This window comes from Cryptomeria japonica, chromosome 4 (genome assembly GCF_030272615.1).
Source record: "Cryptomeria japonica chromosome 4, Sugi_1.0, whole genome shotgun sequence".
Lineage (NCBI taxonomy): Eukaryota > Viridiplantae > Streptophyta > Pinopsida > Cupressales > Cupressaceae > Cryptomeria > Cryptomeria japonica.
This window is the reverse complement of record NC_081408.1, coordinates 404,031,305-404,046,441: the sequence shown is the minus strand read 5'-3', so window position 1 is coordinate 404,046,441 and position 15,137 is coordinate 404,031,305. Positions and strand designations below refer to the sequence as shown.

At 34.4% G+C, this 15,137-nt stretch overlaps 1 protein-coding gene across 2 annotated transcripts in view; it reads left to right on the top strand.

Annotated features, from left to right (window-relative positions):
* The window catches only part of LOC131074690 (uncharacterized), a 52,654-nt gene extending 38,359 nt beyond the window's left edge, over window positions 1-14,295 (top strand). The window contains exons 9-15 of one of the 2 annotated variants that reach the window (XM_058011374.2): window positions 5,847-5,905; window positions 6,231-6,312; window positions 12,756-12,805; window positions 12,948-13,217; window positions 13,397-13,471; window positions 13,732-13,772; window positions 13,870-14,295. In XM_058011374.2, coding sequence (XP_057867357.1) covers window positions 5,847-5,905; window positions 6,231-6,312; window positions 12,756-12,805; window positions 12,948-13,217; window positions 13,397-13,471; window positions 13,732-13,759 — 564 coding nt within the window. In that variant the 3' untranslated portion in view covers window positions 13,760-13,772; window positions 13,870-14,295. Of the gene's footprint in view, window positions 1-5,846; window positions 5,906-6,230; window positions 6,313-12,755; window positions 12,806-12,947; window positions 13,218-13,396; window positions 13,472-13,731 lie in introns of both variants that reach the window. The other variant, XM_058011373.2, reaches the window with a different exon arrangement.
* Window positions 14,296-15,137: the final 842 nt, after the last annotated feature.

The window sequence follows — 15,137 nt, the reverse complement described above, 5'->3', positions numbered from 1 at the left end:
TGGGTCAACATCTAGAGTTATGGATCATGTGGTAAGAGAGTTAGAGAGATGAGGGAACCCAATGGTGCACTTAACTCACTCTAGGTTAGTTAGACGTGACATCAGGCATGACTACCAACACCAAAACTGCCGTGACTCACAAGTATCTCAAAGCACCACCAAAATTGAAGGTAGAGCATTAACAAATACTTCATCAACTCTCTAAACCCCCAACATCTAATCACCTAATCGCATGGGGGGCATACATGCGACAAGAATGATAAGCTAGTTAGGAATATGAAACTAGGTTTTTTAATTGTTTTTGCATCATGTCTAAACATGAGGAAAAAGATACAAAAATGCCATTCATGTTTGACACCTATGTTGAGATGTGCCAAAAGTAAAGATATATGTCTTGCCATTTATGTGGTAGAATTGTATTCCAACTCAAATGAGCTCAAAATAACAACTATAATTCTGCTAATGAGGATTCCAATGCCCTAGATTATACATTTCATCAATTTGCATAAACATGAAAAGATACAGCACTAAAGGATGAAATTTCTTTTGTATGCACTCTAAGCTTCTTAGAAAAAAACTGATCCCCAATGGTGGTTCAACACCACTCAATCATATGGAACCCTTAGCTCACCCCTTTGTTTTTGGAGACAATGAACTATACTTCCAACACACACATCAACCACTATCGATATTGCAGAAGACCAACTTAAGCAAGTACATGATATTGAACACATAATACAAGAATGCAAACACAAAGAAAGTTTGGAATAACACACCAATCAAAGCATATACTATGGGATCACATGCACACATTGGATATACAATCCAACATATGGAGGAGAGGGCTAACATAAGGTTTAACGATGGAGGAGAGGGCTAACATAAGGTTTAATGATGGAGTGTCATCATGGGTCTTAAGAACCACAGGGAGGTTGAGGAGTATAACTCCATCTCATGGGGATCCTTAATCATTGTTGCTATAGAATGTAAGACTGGTCCAATGTTCTTCACGGTCCTCTTATGTATCCCCTTGGGCGTACAAAAGTTTGTCATGGATAATTCTTGTTAATGTTTAGTTGTCTAATTCCCATTTAAAAAAAATTAATGCCTCATCTTAACCTCTCGTTGCTCGGTGTGAGAGCCTACTCTATCCTAAACTAGAGCCCTCACCCTCACATCTTAAGACCACATAATCAATGACACAAAAATAAATGGCATAAATATCGAGGTCCAAATGTGGTACACATAGGCCAATATGATTTCCCATCTTGTTTCCATAATACGAATCACAGCGAATGTGAAATTTAAATTTGTATTTTTCAAGAGACAAGCTTTTTCAAATATCTCAAAATTTCAATTCTAAAATTTCAAGCCCTTTAAATTTTCAAACAATTAAAATCCCATTTTCCAAGAATATCCTCTTGAATCAAAGTGTCTTAAACAAACTCTTTTTGGATTACATAATGATTTTCCAAAAAAATCACCATAGCTCTAGTGTAAAATGAAAAATATTAAAAATAATACAATTAGGATTGTGAAATTTATGTCACTCAATTTAACAATCCACCAATTCATTTGTTCCTATGAAATGAAATGTCATATGCATCCCACTTAAGGTGGGCATGGTAAATGAATAAAGAAATTAAATTTAAATTCATGGAGATGAAACTCTTACCTTTTATCTAATGCACAAACAAGAATGTAGAGAGTTACATTGAAGATGATCTACTTTCCAAACCAAGCAAGTGATTGTCCACTAAATCTAGGCCAACAATCCAATTAAGCAATTATGCAAGCAATTTCTCAATCCAAGCACACAAGAAAACTATGGAGAGCAAAATGCAAGCAAAGAGGCAATGACAGAATGCCTTTTCAAATTGTCATTCTTTTTCATTTTTATCCACCCATCTCCCTTTTTCTTTTCAAATAAAGCTTTTTAATTTTCAAAGTGAACTTTTGCATTTTTTCATTTTAAATAAAATGATCAAAGCCATTTGATAAATATTAACAATTCTAATTCTTCTTTCTAATAATCAATTCTTTGTATAATTCTATAAACATAGGGAGACGTATAAAATACATTTGCACAATAATAAATCAATTTTCCAATGAAATCATATATTCTCTTTTTCCACTCAACAATATTAAATATGTTATAAGGTACACAAAAGTATAAACTCTATCCACTACTAGCTTAAATTCGTTTTGTAAGCAGACAATGAAATATGGAAAACGATCAAATGTAAATAATCATAAGAGTCAAACAAGCTATAAAAAACATGTAAACACATTGTACAAGTTTCTATACGACTCAAGAATATAGTATCGATCTATTCAGATTTAGGTTCATAGGGCCACACAAGGTGTAATGGTACTTTTCTCTAGTGTATAGAATTGGAGCTCTAATATATCAGAGTTTATTTTATATGGCAGCAGATTTATTATTGTTAATACCTAATTTTAAATATGGTAAAGTATATCTATAATTCAAATATAAATGCATCAGAATGCTTATTTATCATCATCAACTAACTTAAGACTTAAGAACATTAAGAAAATCATCATTGATATATAATTTGGTGTTCAACAATATGGATATGATTAAAATAGAACAAATAGCATTTTAAAATAATTTAATTAAATAAACCGTCTCATTTATAATTAAAAATATTTGTGAATAATAATAAGTTCAATACTTATACGAATCACAAGACTTGGAAAAGTCACTCTCACTCCAGCAAGATGTCAGTGGTCTTGGCTTTTGATATGGCACACTTTGGAGAATTGTGTAAAAAACCGAGTTTGTGCCTACTTGCATGATAACTATAAGGTGTGCCTACTCGCACAAAACCCTAGCCAGGACAATCTTTTGTGTATTTTGTACACAAAGTTGGACACTCACATGTGCCCCTTCTCCATCTCCAATGCCCATAGCCCCACCAAACCACTTTATTCTTCCTTGAGCTTTCTCCATACCCTTTCCAAGTCTCACATAAATGCTTTACATAAGCCTTACGGGATGTTTTTTTCAAACCATCACACCTTTTCACAAAGGTTGCTTTTAATTATTATTTAATAAATATAATAATTCCTCTCTTTTAGAAGGTTTTTTATAAATATTCTTCATTAATTTCCATTTTAATCGAAGGATCACTTTATCTTTTATTTTCCTATCTCCTTTTAATGCTTTCATAACTTTATTTTCACTTTGGGGAAAAAGTTTAATAAGACAAGGTGCATCTCATAGCTTGAACTTTAGTGAGACAAAATAAAAAACCCATCACTTTTACACAAGTTGATTGTCTCCAATTAAACCACCATAAGGAAAATTTGCATCTGCACTCTCTATAAAACATCAACTGTATCTGCACAATACAAGATAGCCAAAGCATAATATATGACAACTAATGATAGAATATCCATTTCAAAACTACACCTATTGAAACTCATCAAAACCTAGCATGATTCAAATAAACAAATACATGATAAATAATAAAAATGTTGAACTTGATGGATATTTACATACATAATCACATATTAAAGTGAAAACAATGAAGTTGAAACATTGTGGATTTGTTCATATGAAAATCTAAACAAAATTGTGGTGTATAATCAATGCACCTTGATGGCAATATAAAGATAATGTCATTGACAAGTATGATATTAGTAACAAATCTCAACCAAGCAGCATAATGAGGCACAAACACTTACTTACACCATCAGGATGAGGTAAGAGATAATATAGGTGGGCATTAAACTATTTGTGAGAGAGATTCCATATGCAGTCCAGTTGAACACCTCTTAAATGGTTACATGTGCATGGAATGCAAAATGGTGCTCATCGAGGCTTGCTAAATTGTTCCCCTTGATGATCATGAGGTGTGGAATGGACTCATGGAGTTCCACAAGAAAATGTTTATGAAGAAACACCAACTTTTCACTTATTTAACACTTTAGCAACCACAATGAAATAATTAAAAGCATCCAAACAAATAAGAGACAAGATTTTACGTTGAAACCCCTTTGGGAGAAAACCACAGCAAATAGCTGCTTGGATCTATCATCCAAATCCAGCCTCAGAAAAATGAAATCTTCTTTACAATAATTCAAGAGACACCAATACCCTACAACTGGACACCAATCCAGCAAAAGCCACCAATCTCTTTCAATGAGAGGCACCAACCTCCCGATCTATTAGAATAGAAGGCACCAACCTTCAAATTGCAATATGATAGGTATATGCGAACTTCTTGAAACTGATTCAAGAAATGCCTTTCAATAGCCTTGCACAAGTTTGCTCCAATGTATTTCACAAAATGAGATCAAATAGATCGCATAGATCTGCTCAAAATCTTCTTACAAATCTTCTTGAATATCCTCTTATTTCTGCTCTTCATATACAAAAATATTCATGAACTACTTGATGAAAAAAACCCTCAAAGGTCTCTTATTTATACTCTCCAATATGCTCCCCTTCATCAAAAGTTACACCTCTTCAACAAGATTGGCAGCAAGCATGTAATTTTTTATTGTTTTATTTTACCTTGCCCAAAGTAGGTGCTAGCCTCAAGTGGGTCGTCCCTCTTGGGGACCCAACAAATAAATTAAAAATCTATTTAATCCTACTTAATGATTAAATTGCTCCAATGAGGGGGTCGTCCCAAATTAGTTACTTGTTCAATTTGATAATTAAATTGCCTCTTTTTGATCAACAAAATCTTGATCATAGTGCCATAAATTTGGCACACGCTAATCCTCCGTCCATTACGACACTGATTTGCTCTTTGACATCATTGACAATAATCCAAATTTGATGCAGAGGAAGTTGCATTAAATAAAATCAAGTGGAACAAATTTATTGAACTTTATGGCTAGTATAGTTTATCGATGATTGGTAGGCACACTTTGTTCACTATGTGAGCCCTCAAGGATTGCTACATACACTTTTTGTTCACTTCGTCTCATAGATACTAGTTCCTTTGTTGTTGAGAATTTGAGAGGAGTTGGTGCACATATAACTTAACCACTCTTTAACGAGGAACAACTTTATCTCTAAGAGAGTGGAATGTTTGTTGTTGTACACAATGCATTGCATCTCATTGATTGCAAGACACTTTGAGTACAAGCAAACCCTATAAACAAGGCACTTGAGGAGTTGCAGTGGGTTGATGAAGACCAAGATGTGCATCTAAGATTGGTTGGAGTCATGTTGTAGCACTTAGTTGAGTCTGGCAGTTTCCAAGATTTCCATTCAATGGTGACTTTGATTTCTAAGTTTGTTGGCCAAATTGCATATCTTATTTTGGCATTGACATTTTCTCATTTTGATGTTTGTCAGTCGTGGTTCTCAGCTCGTTTGTGCTTTTGTAATTTTCATTAACATGAATAAAATTTACAAATAATTGTCATTATGATTATCAAATGGATTATGGGTCAATGGGATGTCATTACAAATTCAGCATTGTGCATACGCTTTTTAAATTTTCAGCTTCTTTGAAGCATTTGTATTCTTATTTATCTATATGAATTCTAAATATTTAAATATTATTAATTTAATAGCTGTACCCACCGTTGCCAAATTTTGGAAAGTTTTTTGCCATTCCTAGAACCTTGTCATCAAAACTCAAAGAGAAACACTGCTTTTTATTGGTTTCCTTTAACTATTAGCAATACCATGAATTTTTTTGCATGGCTTGGGGAATTAGAATACAAGTGTAAAAGAGCACGAGTTGGTGACAGTCAAATCTGGAAAACTGCTTGCATTAAATAAAGGCTTATCAGTTATCTCAAATTGCAAGATGATTTATGTAACCATATTTTTCTCATACACATTATCTGTTTTGCAGACTGATCAGAAGCTTCGTGTATGTGACATTTGTGGAGCTTTCTTGAGTGTTTATGACAGGTAAGAGTTCTTGCTTCCTATGTCTCGTAGCTTAACATTGGGATCTAACTTGGAAGGATGGTATTTGGGATATTTGGAGGACTTCAAACTTTTGACAAGGCTTATGCCTCCTTGTTACCAGCAGGCTTTGGGCCCAGTTTTTCGACGAAAAACTTTTGCAGCTTTGAGAAAGTGCGTGTCTTTTGTTTTATGTTTGAAGATTAATCTCATTAAACTTTTAGGGGCAGCAAACAGTCCACCTCCCCATAACTGTTTTGCCTAGTTGGGGCTTTTGCATTCTTATAATAAAATATATTTAATTTGTTGATTGCTGTTGTTTTTTCAGTGACCGTCGGTTGGCTGATCATTTTGGAGGCAAACTCCACTTGGGATATATGCAAATTCGGGAGAAGCTGGATGATCTTAAGGTGTGTATTTAGGTTATGGATTAAATTTCAATTGACAATTTCTTAGTTACAAAACACCAAGTTTAATCTCCTTAAAAGCTAGTAGGTTACTTCTAATAATAGATATTATGTATGGCACCAAAGATTTGCATCTTCTTCATGTACATGAGATGGATTTAACACAATTGGATGTGTAGTTTGTGTGAAAGATATCTATTTTGCTATTATATGTTTACCTACTTGGTAAATACTTGGAGACCCAAAATTAACGATTCGACAAAGGTGCGGAAAAATCCAGCAAACAACTTGACAACTTAAAATATTACATAAATTAAAAAAAAACATTTTTTTGGCAAAATTTAATGACAATGTATCCAATGAGTACAAAAGTGTGTTCTATTAAATTTGATTCATTTGAATACAAATAGAGTACAAAATTGCATCATCATGTGGAATCTTGATACAAATAGAGTACAAAATTGCATCATCATGTATTATGAATTTAAGATGATTGCCTTCAAAAATTATCACAGCAATTTATAAATTGCATATTACGACATTTTACATTTTCCTCTTCTAATGATCTAGAGAAAACTTGGCAAAAGCTGTAATATCCCCTACTAGATATAGGCCTTTTTAACAACAATTACCTAATTTCAATACACTTATGACTCAAATTAATTTGCTTGATTAGGAGACAATTTCCATTCTCAACTTGCTAATAGTATATTGGAAACAAATATTTATCACAGTACTCAATGTAATTATCCTTGAATCTAATATCCTACTGCAATCAATAATTCATAAATTTATAAATCAGAAATAGGGCTTGAGACTTACCTTGTATTAGAGGAGTGGAGGCTTTTAAAGATAACCTGCATCCACAAGGAAAGGCAAACACCTACAAGCATATCCATTCTTAACCAGTCCTAATATATTCTAAGGTAACAACAGAAAGAGTGGGTATACGAGACATGAAAGGGTTGCTTGGGTCCGTTGTCTACCAAGTCTAAGGAATGGCTGCTTCTAACCTCCTTGCTAGACTTGGCAGCCCATGTTGCTGTCCTTTCCAAGCCCATTACTTATACACCAAGACATGAAAGGGTTGCTTGGGTCCGTTATCTACCAAGTCCAAGGAATGGTTGCTTCTAACCTCCTTGTTAAACTTGGCAGCCCATGTTGCTGTACCTTCCAAGTCCACATCATCATCTTGTGAGTCTGGCATAGAGAGTGTAACTGGTTCCTTGACTCCAAGGGTTCTTATGACCACTTGTGAGCCCCTCGTCACCACTGGATTACTCCTCTATCTTTTTCCCACAAGATGCCACAAGCAGATTGGACCACTTCTTCAAGTGCATATGCCTCACATGGACTAATTCTATATAAATATTGCTACTGTATTTACAAACATATTCAGATGTATATTTATTATACTATGCAAAACGGTCATAGCCACTATGCATCATTTAATCAGTAGCATTTAGATAAATAGTATGCAATGTGCCATATATAGGGAACACATACCACAGTTCCCACTATGTGTTTGAGTCTACTGTTTATTCCATTAATTATTAATGTCCAAATCTTATCTTCTTCCCTCTTTCGATCCTTTGATCTGAGTGAGTGCTTGATGATATTCTGATTCAATAATCTCTGTTGTGTATGCCTCTTCCTTTCTTTTCCATAATCCCCATGCATACCACCAAGAACAAGGATGTTACTGCCTGTAACTTAATAACAGTTCTGATCTGATCTGATTGATGGTGCTTTCATTGGAGGCTTTTGATTCCTTTCCGTGATATCTCTCAATGTGAGGGGGAGGTTCCACCTCTTCATCATGCATGCCCTTTGGCAAGAGACACCCTTTCACCATTAGCACCCTTTGAAAGAGTGCAAATCTTTATTATTTCTGCCCTTTGAAAGGGACACAACCTTTCACAATCAGATCTGCACTTCTTATTTAAATCAGATCTGCACTTCTGATTCCCAAATTATCTCCCATCAAATGAGGTTCTCTTCCCCCTTTTATGTCTCATGTTTGAGGGAGTAGCAACTTTTCATTTTATGTCTTTTGACCATTCATTAGCTGAATTAAATTTTAATTATATTTAATTATATTCTTTTATATTTATATTTTTATTTATAATATTCTTAATTTTATTATTATTATTTAATATTTATTATAAAATTCTATTTCAAAGCGGGGACGTTACAAAAGCTTCTGATCCTTGCACTCCGTTGCAGCTCCTTGCTTAACATTCAAGGCCATGTTTGTGGCTCTGACTCGACCTCCATCCTGCTGCTAGATGGCAATGACTCGGTTGCCTCATCAATGGTATCCAATGACAATGTAGTAGCTACTTTTTGATGCAGCTACATCTTCCATTGCCTGCATCTCAAAATTAAAAAAATCATTTGCAATAAACAATGGGGTCTCCTCATCTTGCCTTGTCCAATTGCTATAAGGATCTGTGTCATCCAAATCAATGATATCCTCTGATTTGTCCTCTACCTTTCTTGTGCATAGTTGAAGGCTGTATTGTATATAATAATAATGGCATTTGTATCTTTGATACTGATAGTATGATACTTCATCATTGATCAATGATATTATGATTGTGATAAAGTTGTCAAAGTTGTTGATTCTAGTCTGTTAAATTTCTTACAAAGATCAGGTATTTGGCATATTTTTGTTTATAACAATGCTAAAAAAATGATTTTTTTTTTGGGTAGAGACTCACCAAGTTAATGGCACACAGGCTTGCTGAGATTTATGAAAAAACTCGCCAAAAACTTGTCAGACTATAAATTTGGCGAGTACTCACTGAGTTTTCCAACTATGTATTTACCATTGCTTTTCATTTTAATTATGCTGAGAGGTTTTCTGCAGTAGAAGCCGGGGGTTGAGGTTTGTTATGGCACTTTCTTGAGGTGAATAAATGTTTCGATCACCTCATGGAACTGAAGAAATTAAGATGGGGGGAGGTGGATAAATTATTCACCCCCAATTAATGGCATAGTGCCATCCAAAACTCTCAAAATAAAGCAGCCAAAGGCCGGTAAATAATTGGATTCAAAAGTCCAAGCTAAGAGATTTGACCTGAACTAATTAATTTTTTTTTGGGAAACGATGTGCCTAACAATTACAAACATAAAGTAACTTTGATCCACATAGGCTAGTTACAATTAAATACTTCTGAGTTAAAAATTTAAGAAAAGAATCCAATAAATGGTTGAAGTGCTGAAGTTCCTTCAAAAGTTCGAATGAATTATTTTAGAATTAAGAATATTGAGGATGGTAAAATATGATCTAAATGAAATAATAATTAGAAAATAAAATTTAGAAAAAGAAAACTATTAAAACCCCAATAGACAAAACTTCGTATCTTACAATTTTAATATAGATGCCTTGTGGTTGATTCCTTTTGGTGTTTTACATCATATATTTAAGATGTTTGATTTATTTTCATAGTTACAAGACTTGGACTTGGCTGATTTTTGACTTGGAACTCGGACTCAACACAACAACCCAGTAAAGACTCAACAAATTGGAAAAACCATGAACTTTAGAGATTTTAAAGCAATTTAAACTTGTATCATACATACTTCAATAAATAAACTTTAAAGAGAATAAATTATTCAAATAGAAGCTAATTTGATCACATACACAAGTATATTTTACTCACGAGTAAATGCAAATTTTAGCTGAAGAAAACAACATTTCTAGATATATAAATATTGTCAAATGTTAAACTGTACAAAACTCATGGAATATGATATCAATGGCATCCAAAACAAAAATCACAATATGAACTATGGTAGAAAGGAGCTTGTATCCTCAGCCTGATATTGCTAGCTCTACGGGGAGTTATGCGTTTGTATCTCAGACAAGTCTACAAATTATGCCACAGCCTTAGGAGCAGTACTTAGAACAGGATTTGACTTAGCAAACTACAAGTATTAATGTAATTTAATTACTAGGAATTTAATTGAGAAAAAGTCAAAAAAAATGTTGCTCTTTCATGCAACATGACCCAAAAAGTTCTTCATTTTTTTGTTTTTTTAAAACTAGAGGAAGGACTTGGGAGTATCCCCTCCCGTGGGGGTTTAAGGGCAATGCCCCTTCTGGGGCCAAATTAAAGTCTTTGGGACCACGCAAACTGTCATGACGCATGCCATGTTTCATAATTATTCCTTGTTCCATGGGGATGTGTCCCACACAAAAATCACTCTTTTTGGGATGTTGGGACTTGGGGGAGCACCACCCCATCGCACTGCCATCGCCACAGACATGCCGCTGAGACATTGGGGATGGTGGGCCATCTCGAGGACTCCCAGGAGTTCCTTGACCATCTTGAGGATGTCTAGGAGTCTCTCATGGCTTAAAGTTAGAAACTCCAATTGAAAACAAAAAAGGTGTTAAATTTGTGAAAATGACATTCGTAATGAAGGTTTGTGAGGTTTTGGAGGCCTTATTTGTGCTTATCCCCAGACCTTGCGAGGGGTGCTGCCACTTGACCCCAAATCTCCACCCACCATTGTTATTTTTAATGCAATCATTGTCTTGTTTTTTATGTTTATTAGTTTAAACTTCACTTAGTATGCCAAAGTTTCATTTGTAATTTTTATACTTATTTTTGATTTGCTCCCAAAATTTGAAAACTCTGCCCGCTATTGTTAATGTTCAAATTTCAATTTAATCAATGCCATGTTTTTAATGTTTGTTAGTTTAAACTTTAAACTTTACATAGAATGCCAAAGTTTCATTTACAATTCTTATATTTGTTATTTATACATCTTTCTATAACTAATTTTTCAAGTGCTATATATATTTGTGCCGTCCCCTTGCCATCTCCAAACTCAGGCCCTTGGTCTCCCGTCCCCATAACCTGTCTCCCTGTCAAGAAACTCCATGGAACTATGTTACTATTTCACTTTTAACTATCTTCCAAAAGTCCTTCAAACCCTTCAAAAATGCTCGACTTTCATGCTTTTACGTGTTTAAGTATTTTCAAATTTTTATTCTTTTTTTATCTTGTCTTTCTTAGATCTGGTTGAATCGACGTGTTGGAACTCATGGATTCCTAGATTTGCATACTTGGAGAGTTTGGCAGACTTGGAGAGTTTGACTAGATTTGCGAGATATCCGGGTTGGAGTCCTTGGGCCTTGTTTTGACCGGCTTGCTTTGGGATTTGCTGAGTCTTCTTGTAACACTTACTCTTTAATACGTATATATTTAAGATTCTGAATTATTAATAATAATATTGAAAGATAAACAGCTCTAGAGTTGTCTTTACCTGACCTTGATTGGATGTGTGTAGGTATATCTCATTTATCCCTTTGCTTTCACAAACATTTTTTTTAAAAATTTGTTGGATCGCATAAAGAAGTTGCTTTCAATGTTGCCTCTTGCAATAAGTTAGAATGAAGGATATATGCCTCATTTTTGTAACTGATCCACACACAAGAGGTGGATATAATTTACTTGCATGTGTAGTTAGTATTGAAGTTATCCGTTTTGCTATAATGACAGCTCTGGGGTTGTTGTTGCCTCACTTTGATTTGAAGTATAACATGTATATCTCATTTATTCTTCTGCTTTCACAAATAATCTTTTCCTTTTCAATGAAATACCTAAAAGATTTGTTCCATTTTGTACCTTGCAGGATCCTGTAAGATGGGATATTTGCCTCATTCTTGTCAACTGACCGTTTAGGATTTGGTTAGGAGAAACCTTTAAATCTTGGATCTTATGAAGAGCAAAAGATTTTCAGATTCTATCCTACTTTGTTTAGGTTTGTTGTGAGAATATTCAGATACTGTAATAGCTTATTGCTTTGAACCGTGTTGGACTACCAATCCAGGAGTTTTATGCAAGTAGTTTTGTCCTAAATTCCTAATATAAGTCCCTTCTGCATGAAATCAGGGACTCTTGCCCCATATTGGCATTTACTATTCAAAGAAATTATTTTAAATAACAGTGAAAAGCACAATGAAAGCTTACCGTTTTTAACACACAACTCATTTTTAAGTGAGATGTGATCTGTGCTCATATGTAAGTTAAAAAAGTACCCAGTCACAAGTCCATTATTTGGTCAGTGATGTTTCCTAGCCCATTTTACCTGTGTTTGGTTGACATGTTGAAGCTTTCTCTCATTGATACCGTGCTTATATATGATTTTAAAAAGTACTCTGTCACAATTCTATTATTTGGTCGGTGGCATTTCCTAGCCCATTATTTGGTTAGGATGTGTTGAAGCTTGCTCCATTGTAAGCTTATACCTGTTTGTTGTGTTGTGAGTTTTATTTCTATTGCTGACATTTGTCTATTGTTAGAAATTTAGAATTATAAAAGGGATATTTACTATTTAGTGCAAGAGTATGAGTGCCCTCTTCATCTGTTTACAAAAGTTATCAAATCCATGTTTTAGTTGAATTTCTTCATTCTTTTTAATTTTTGCAGGAGGAGAGAATAAAAGGCCATAGACATGATCGACCGGAAGATGATGGAAGGTACTCGTCACATGTTCTTTTATTGATTGTATATATGTTACATGTGTTCAATATTTGTTAATATTCCTGTTTCAAGTTTCCCTGAATAAGCAAGCTCATTTGAAGGTTTTTGGTGTTTCAACAAACTAAATTTGTTTGTTAGGTTGAGAGATAGGGCAACTAGTAGAGATAGAGAGAGGCCATCCAGCAGAGACAGAGACAGATCCAGTAGAGATAGAGATAGAGCATCGAGCAGGGATCGAGATAGGGACAGAGATGACCGTGATCGTGGACGGGATAGTGTTGGAAGCAGAGATCGAGATCGAGAAAGGGTGAGAGACAGGGATCGTGATATCAGAAGCAGAGAACGAGATCGGGGTCATGAGAGGGAGTCAGAGCATGCCAGAAGTTATGATTCTCGTAGTCGTAAGAGGTAGTTTTAATGTGTCCGTGAGAAAATTTCTTGTTTTAGTTTTGTAGAGGTTCTATTGACATTGACAAGGTGTCCTTTTTAATGCTTTATCCGTGTCAAATTTGATTCCTAAATTTATCTCATAAGATTAAGTTTCTTCATAAGAGGAATTTTGAATTTTGAGGTTGTTATATATACAGGTCACGGTCTCGCTCAAGAGAACGAATAGTTGAACATTCTAGAGACCGTGAAAGGGACAGGAGTGACCGCCACAGGTAGCTTGGTTGCTACAAACATTTCATTATTCCTAGTGACTTAATTAGATAGCTATTTAATTCTCTTTATTTGTCTTTCCCATGATAATATATGTTCCAACTTTTTCTTTAAGAAGATGCTGACTTACTCCCAAGCTTTAGCTTCCTTCAATCTCAATTAAATTCCATCCTTCCGTTTTATAATTTGTGAATCCCAGGTATACATGTTATTGCCTGTATATTTATATTTATGCTGACTAGTTGTTTGGATTTTAACACAGGCGTTATGACCGGCATGATCGATACTGAAAATCTCCTATTTGTAAGGAATGCAGCATAATCTTTGTCAAATCTGTTACTCCCTAGCTATAGTCAGATGTAGCTTTTGGACTAATAATAACTCTAGGCAATATTTGTAGGTACAAAGCAATTTTCGTACAAGGCAGAATATGTTCATCCCAGGTCTCATATGAGATCTGTCTGCACAACTGAATTGGTCTCGTTTTGATGCAAGTGTTAGTTGGATATTGTATGTGAGGCTATATTTCTGTAACCTTTGTTTTAATCTACTATTCATAAAAAGCCAAATATGGGGAAATAATATTACGACCATCACATGTAAAGAATGCAAGTGTACAACTGTATTCTGTGCTATGAACTCTACTGGTGTGCATCTTATCATGGTCATCTTACTGATTTTTTCAGCGCCTTTTAAATTCAGATCCATGATTTAAGTGCCACTTTGTTTTTGATCAATTGGATTATCATACTTTCTGTAACTGCTTTTCAATTTAAGTAAAGCTGCTTGTAAATGTAATTGCATAACAATTGATATTTTACGTTTAGTAAGGGTTCCATGATATTCAGAAGTCTGAGATTTGTACAGTTCAGTAGCGCTTTAGTTAGTGTTCTTTATTCAATAAAAAGTCTATATGTGGTTTATTCTTTGTGAAAATTGGTCCATAGACTTTATTTCAAACTGGTCCCATCATCACTTATCTTGGGAAGTTCTGGTCCTAAGATCTATTTGATATCTTGGATTAGATTTGTATGTGTAGAATGTGACAAGGCATTTTTCCGCTTGTAGAGATTTAAGCCTTTTTTGTTTTAGTTTTTTGTTTTGTTGGAGGGTTCTATATCAACCCACATATTTGGTTATAGCAATCCAACACGAGCACGAGTCTAAGTCGAAGCCTCTGTGAGAACCAAGGACCAAGGGCCATCCATTCCACCAAAGTTTGTGGCAAGATTGTGGTCTAATATTGTCTAATCTCATATGGCGTTTGAGCCTTGCATTCAGCAAGATTTGATCTTTGGAGGGTTCATTCAAAATCATTCAACTTCATTCAACCTCATTAGTAGATCAAGAATCTATTGATAGTATATCCAAACATTACATTTTAAAAATTCAAAATAAAAATTTGAACTCGTGGAACTTTTTTCGCTAGCCATTGTGAGCTGACAGTGCTCATTTGTGCTGGTTCAAGTGTTATATTGTATTAATTTCTTATTTGTTTTCATTACCCAATATATCATTGCAATTGACCATATAGAGTAGTAGTGTGTTGATGTACAAAGTGAAAGTTAAAGTAGAAAGGTGAAATTAGTGAGATATGAATTTATAATCTGGGACATGATAATTATTTTTACAATAAAAAACAGAAGAGTATGAAAAAAAAACTTGTTA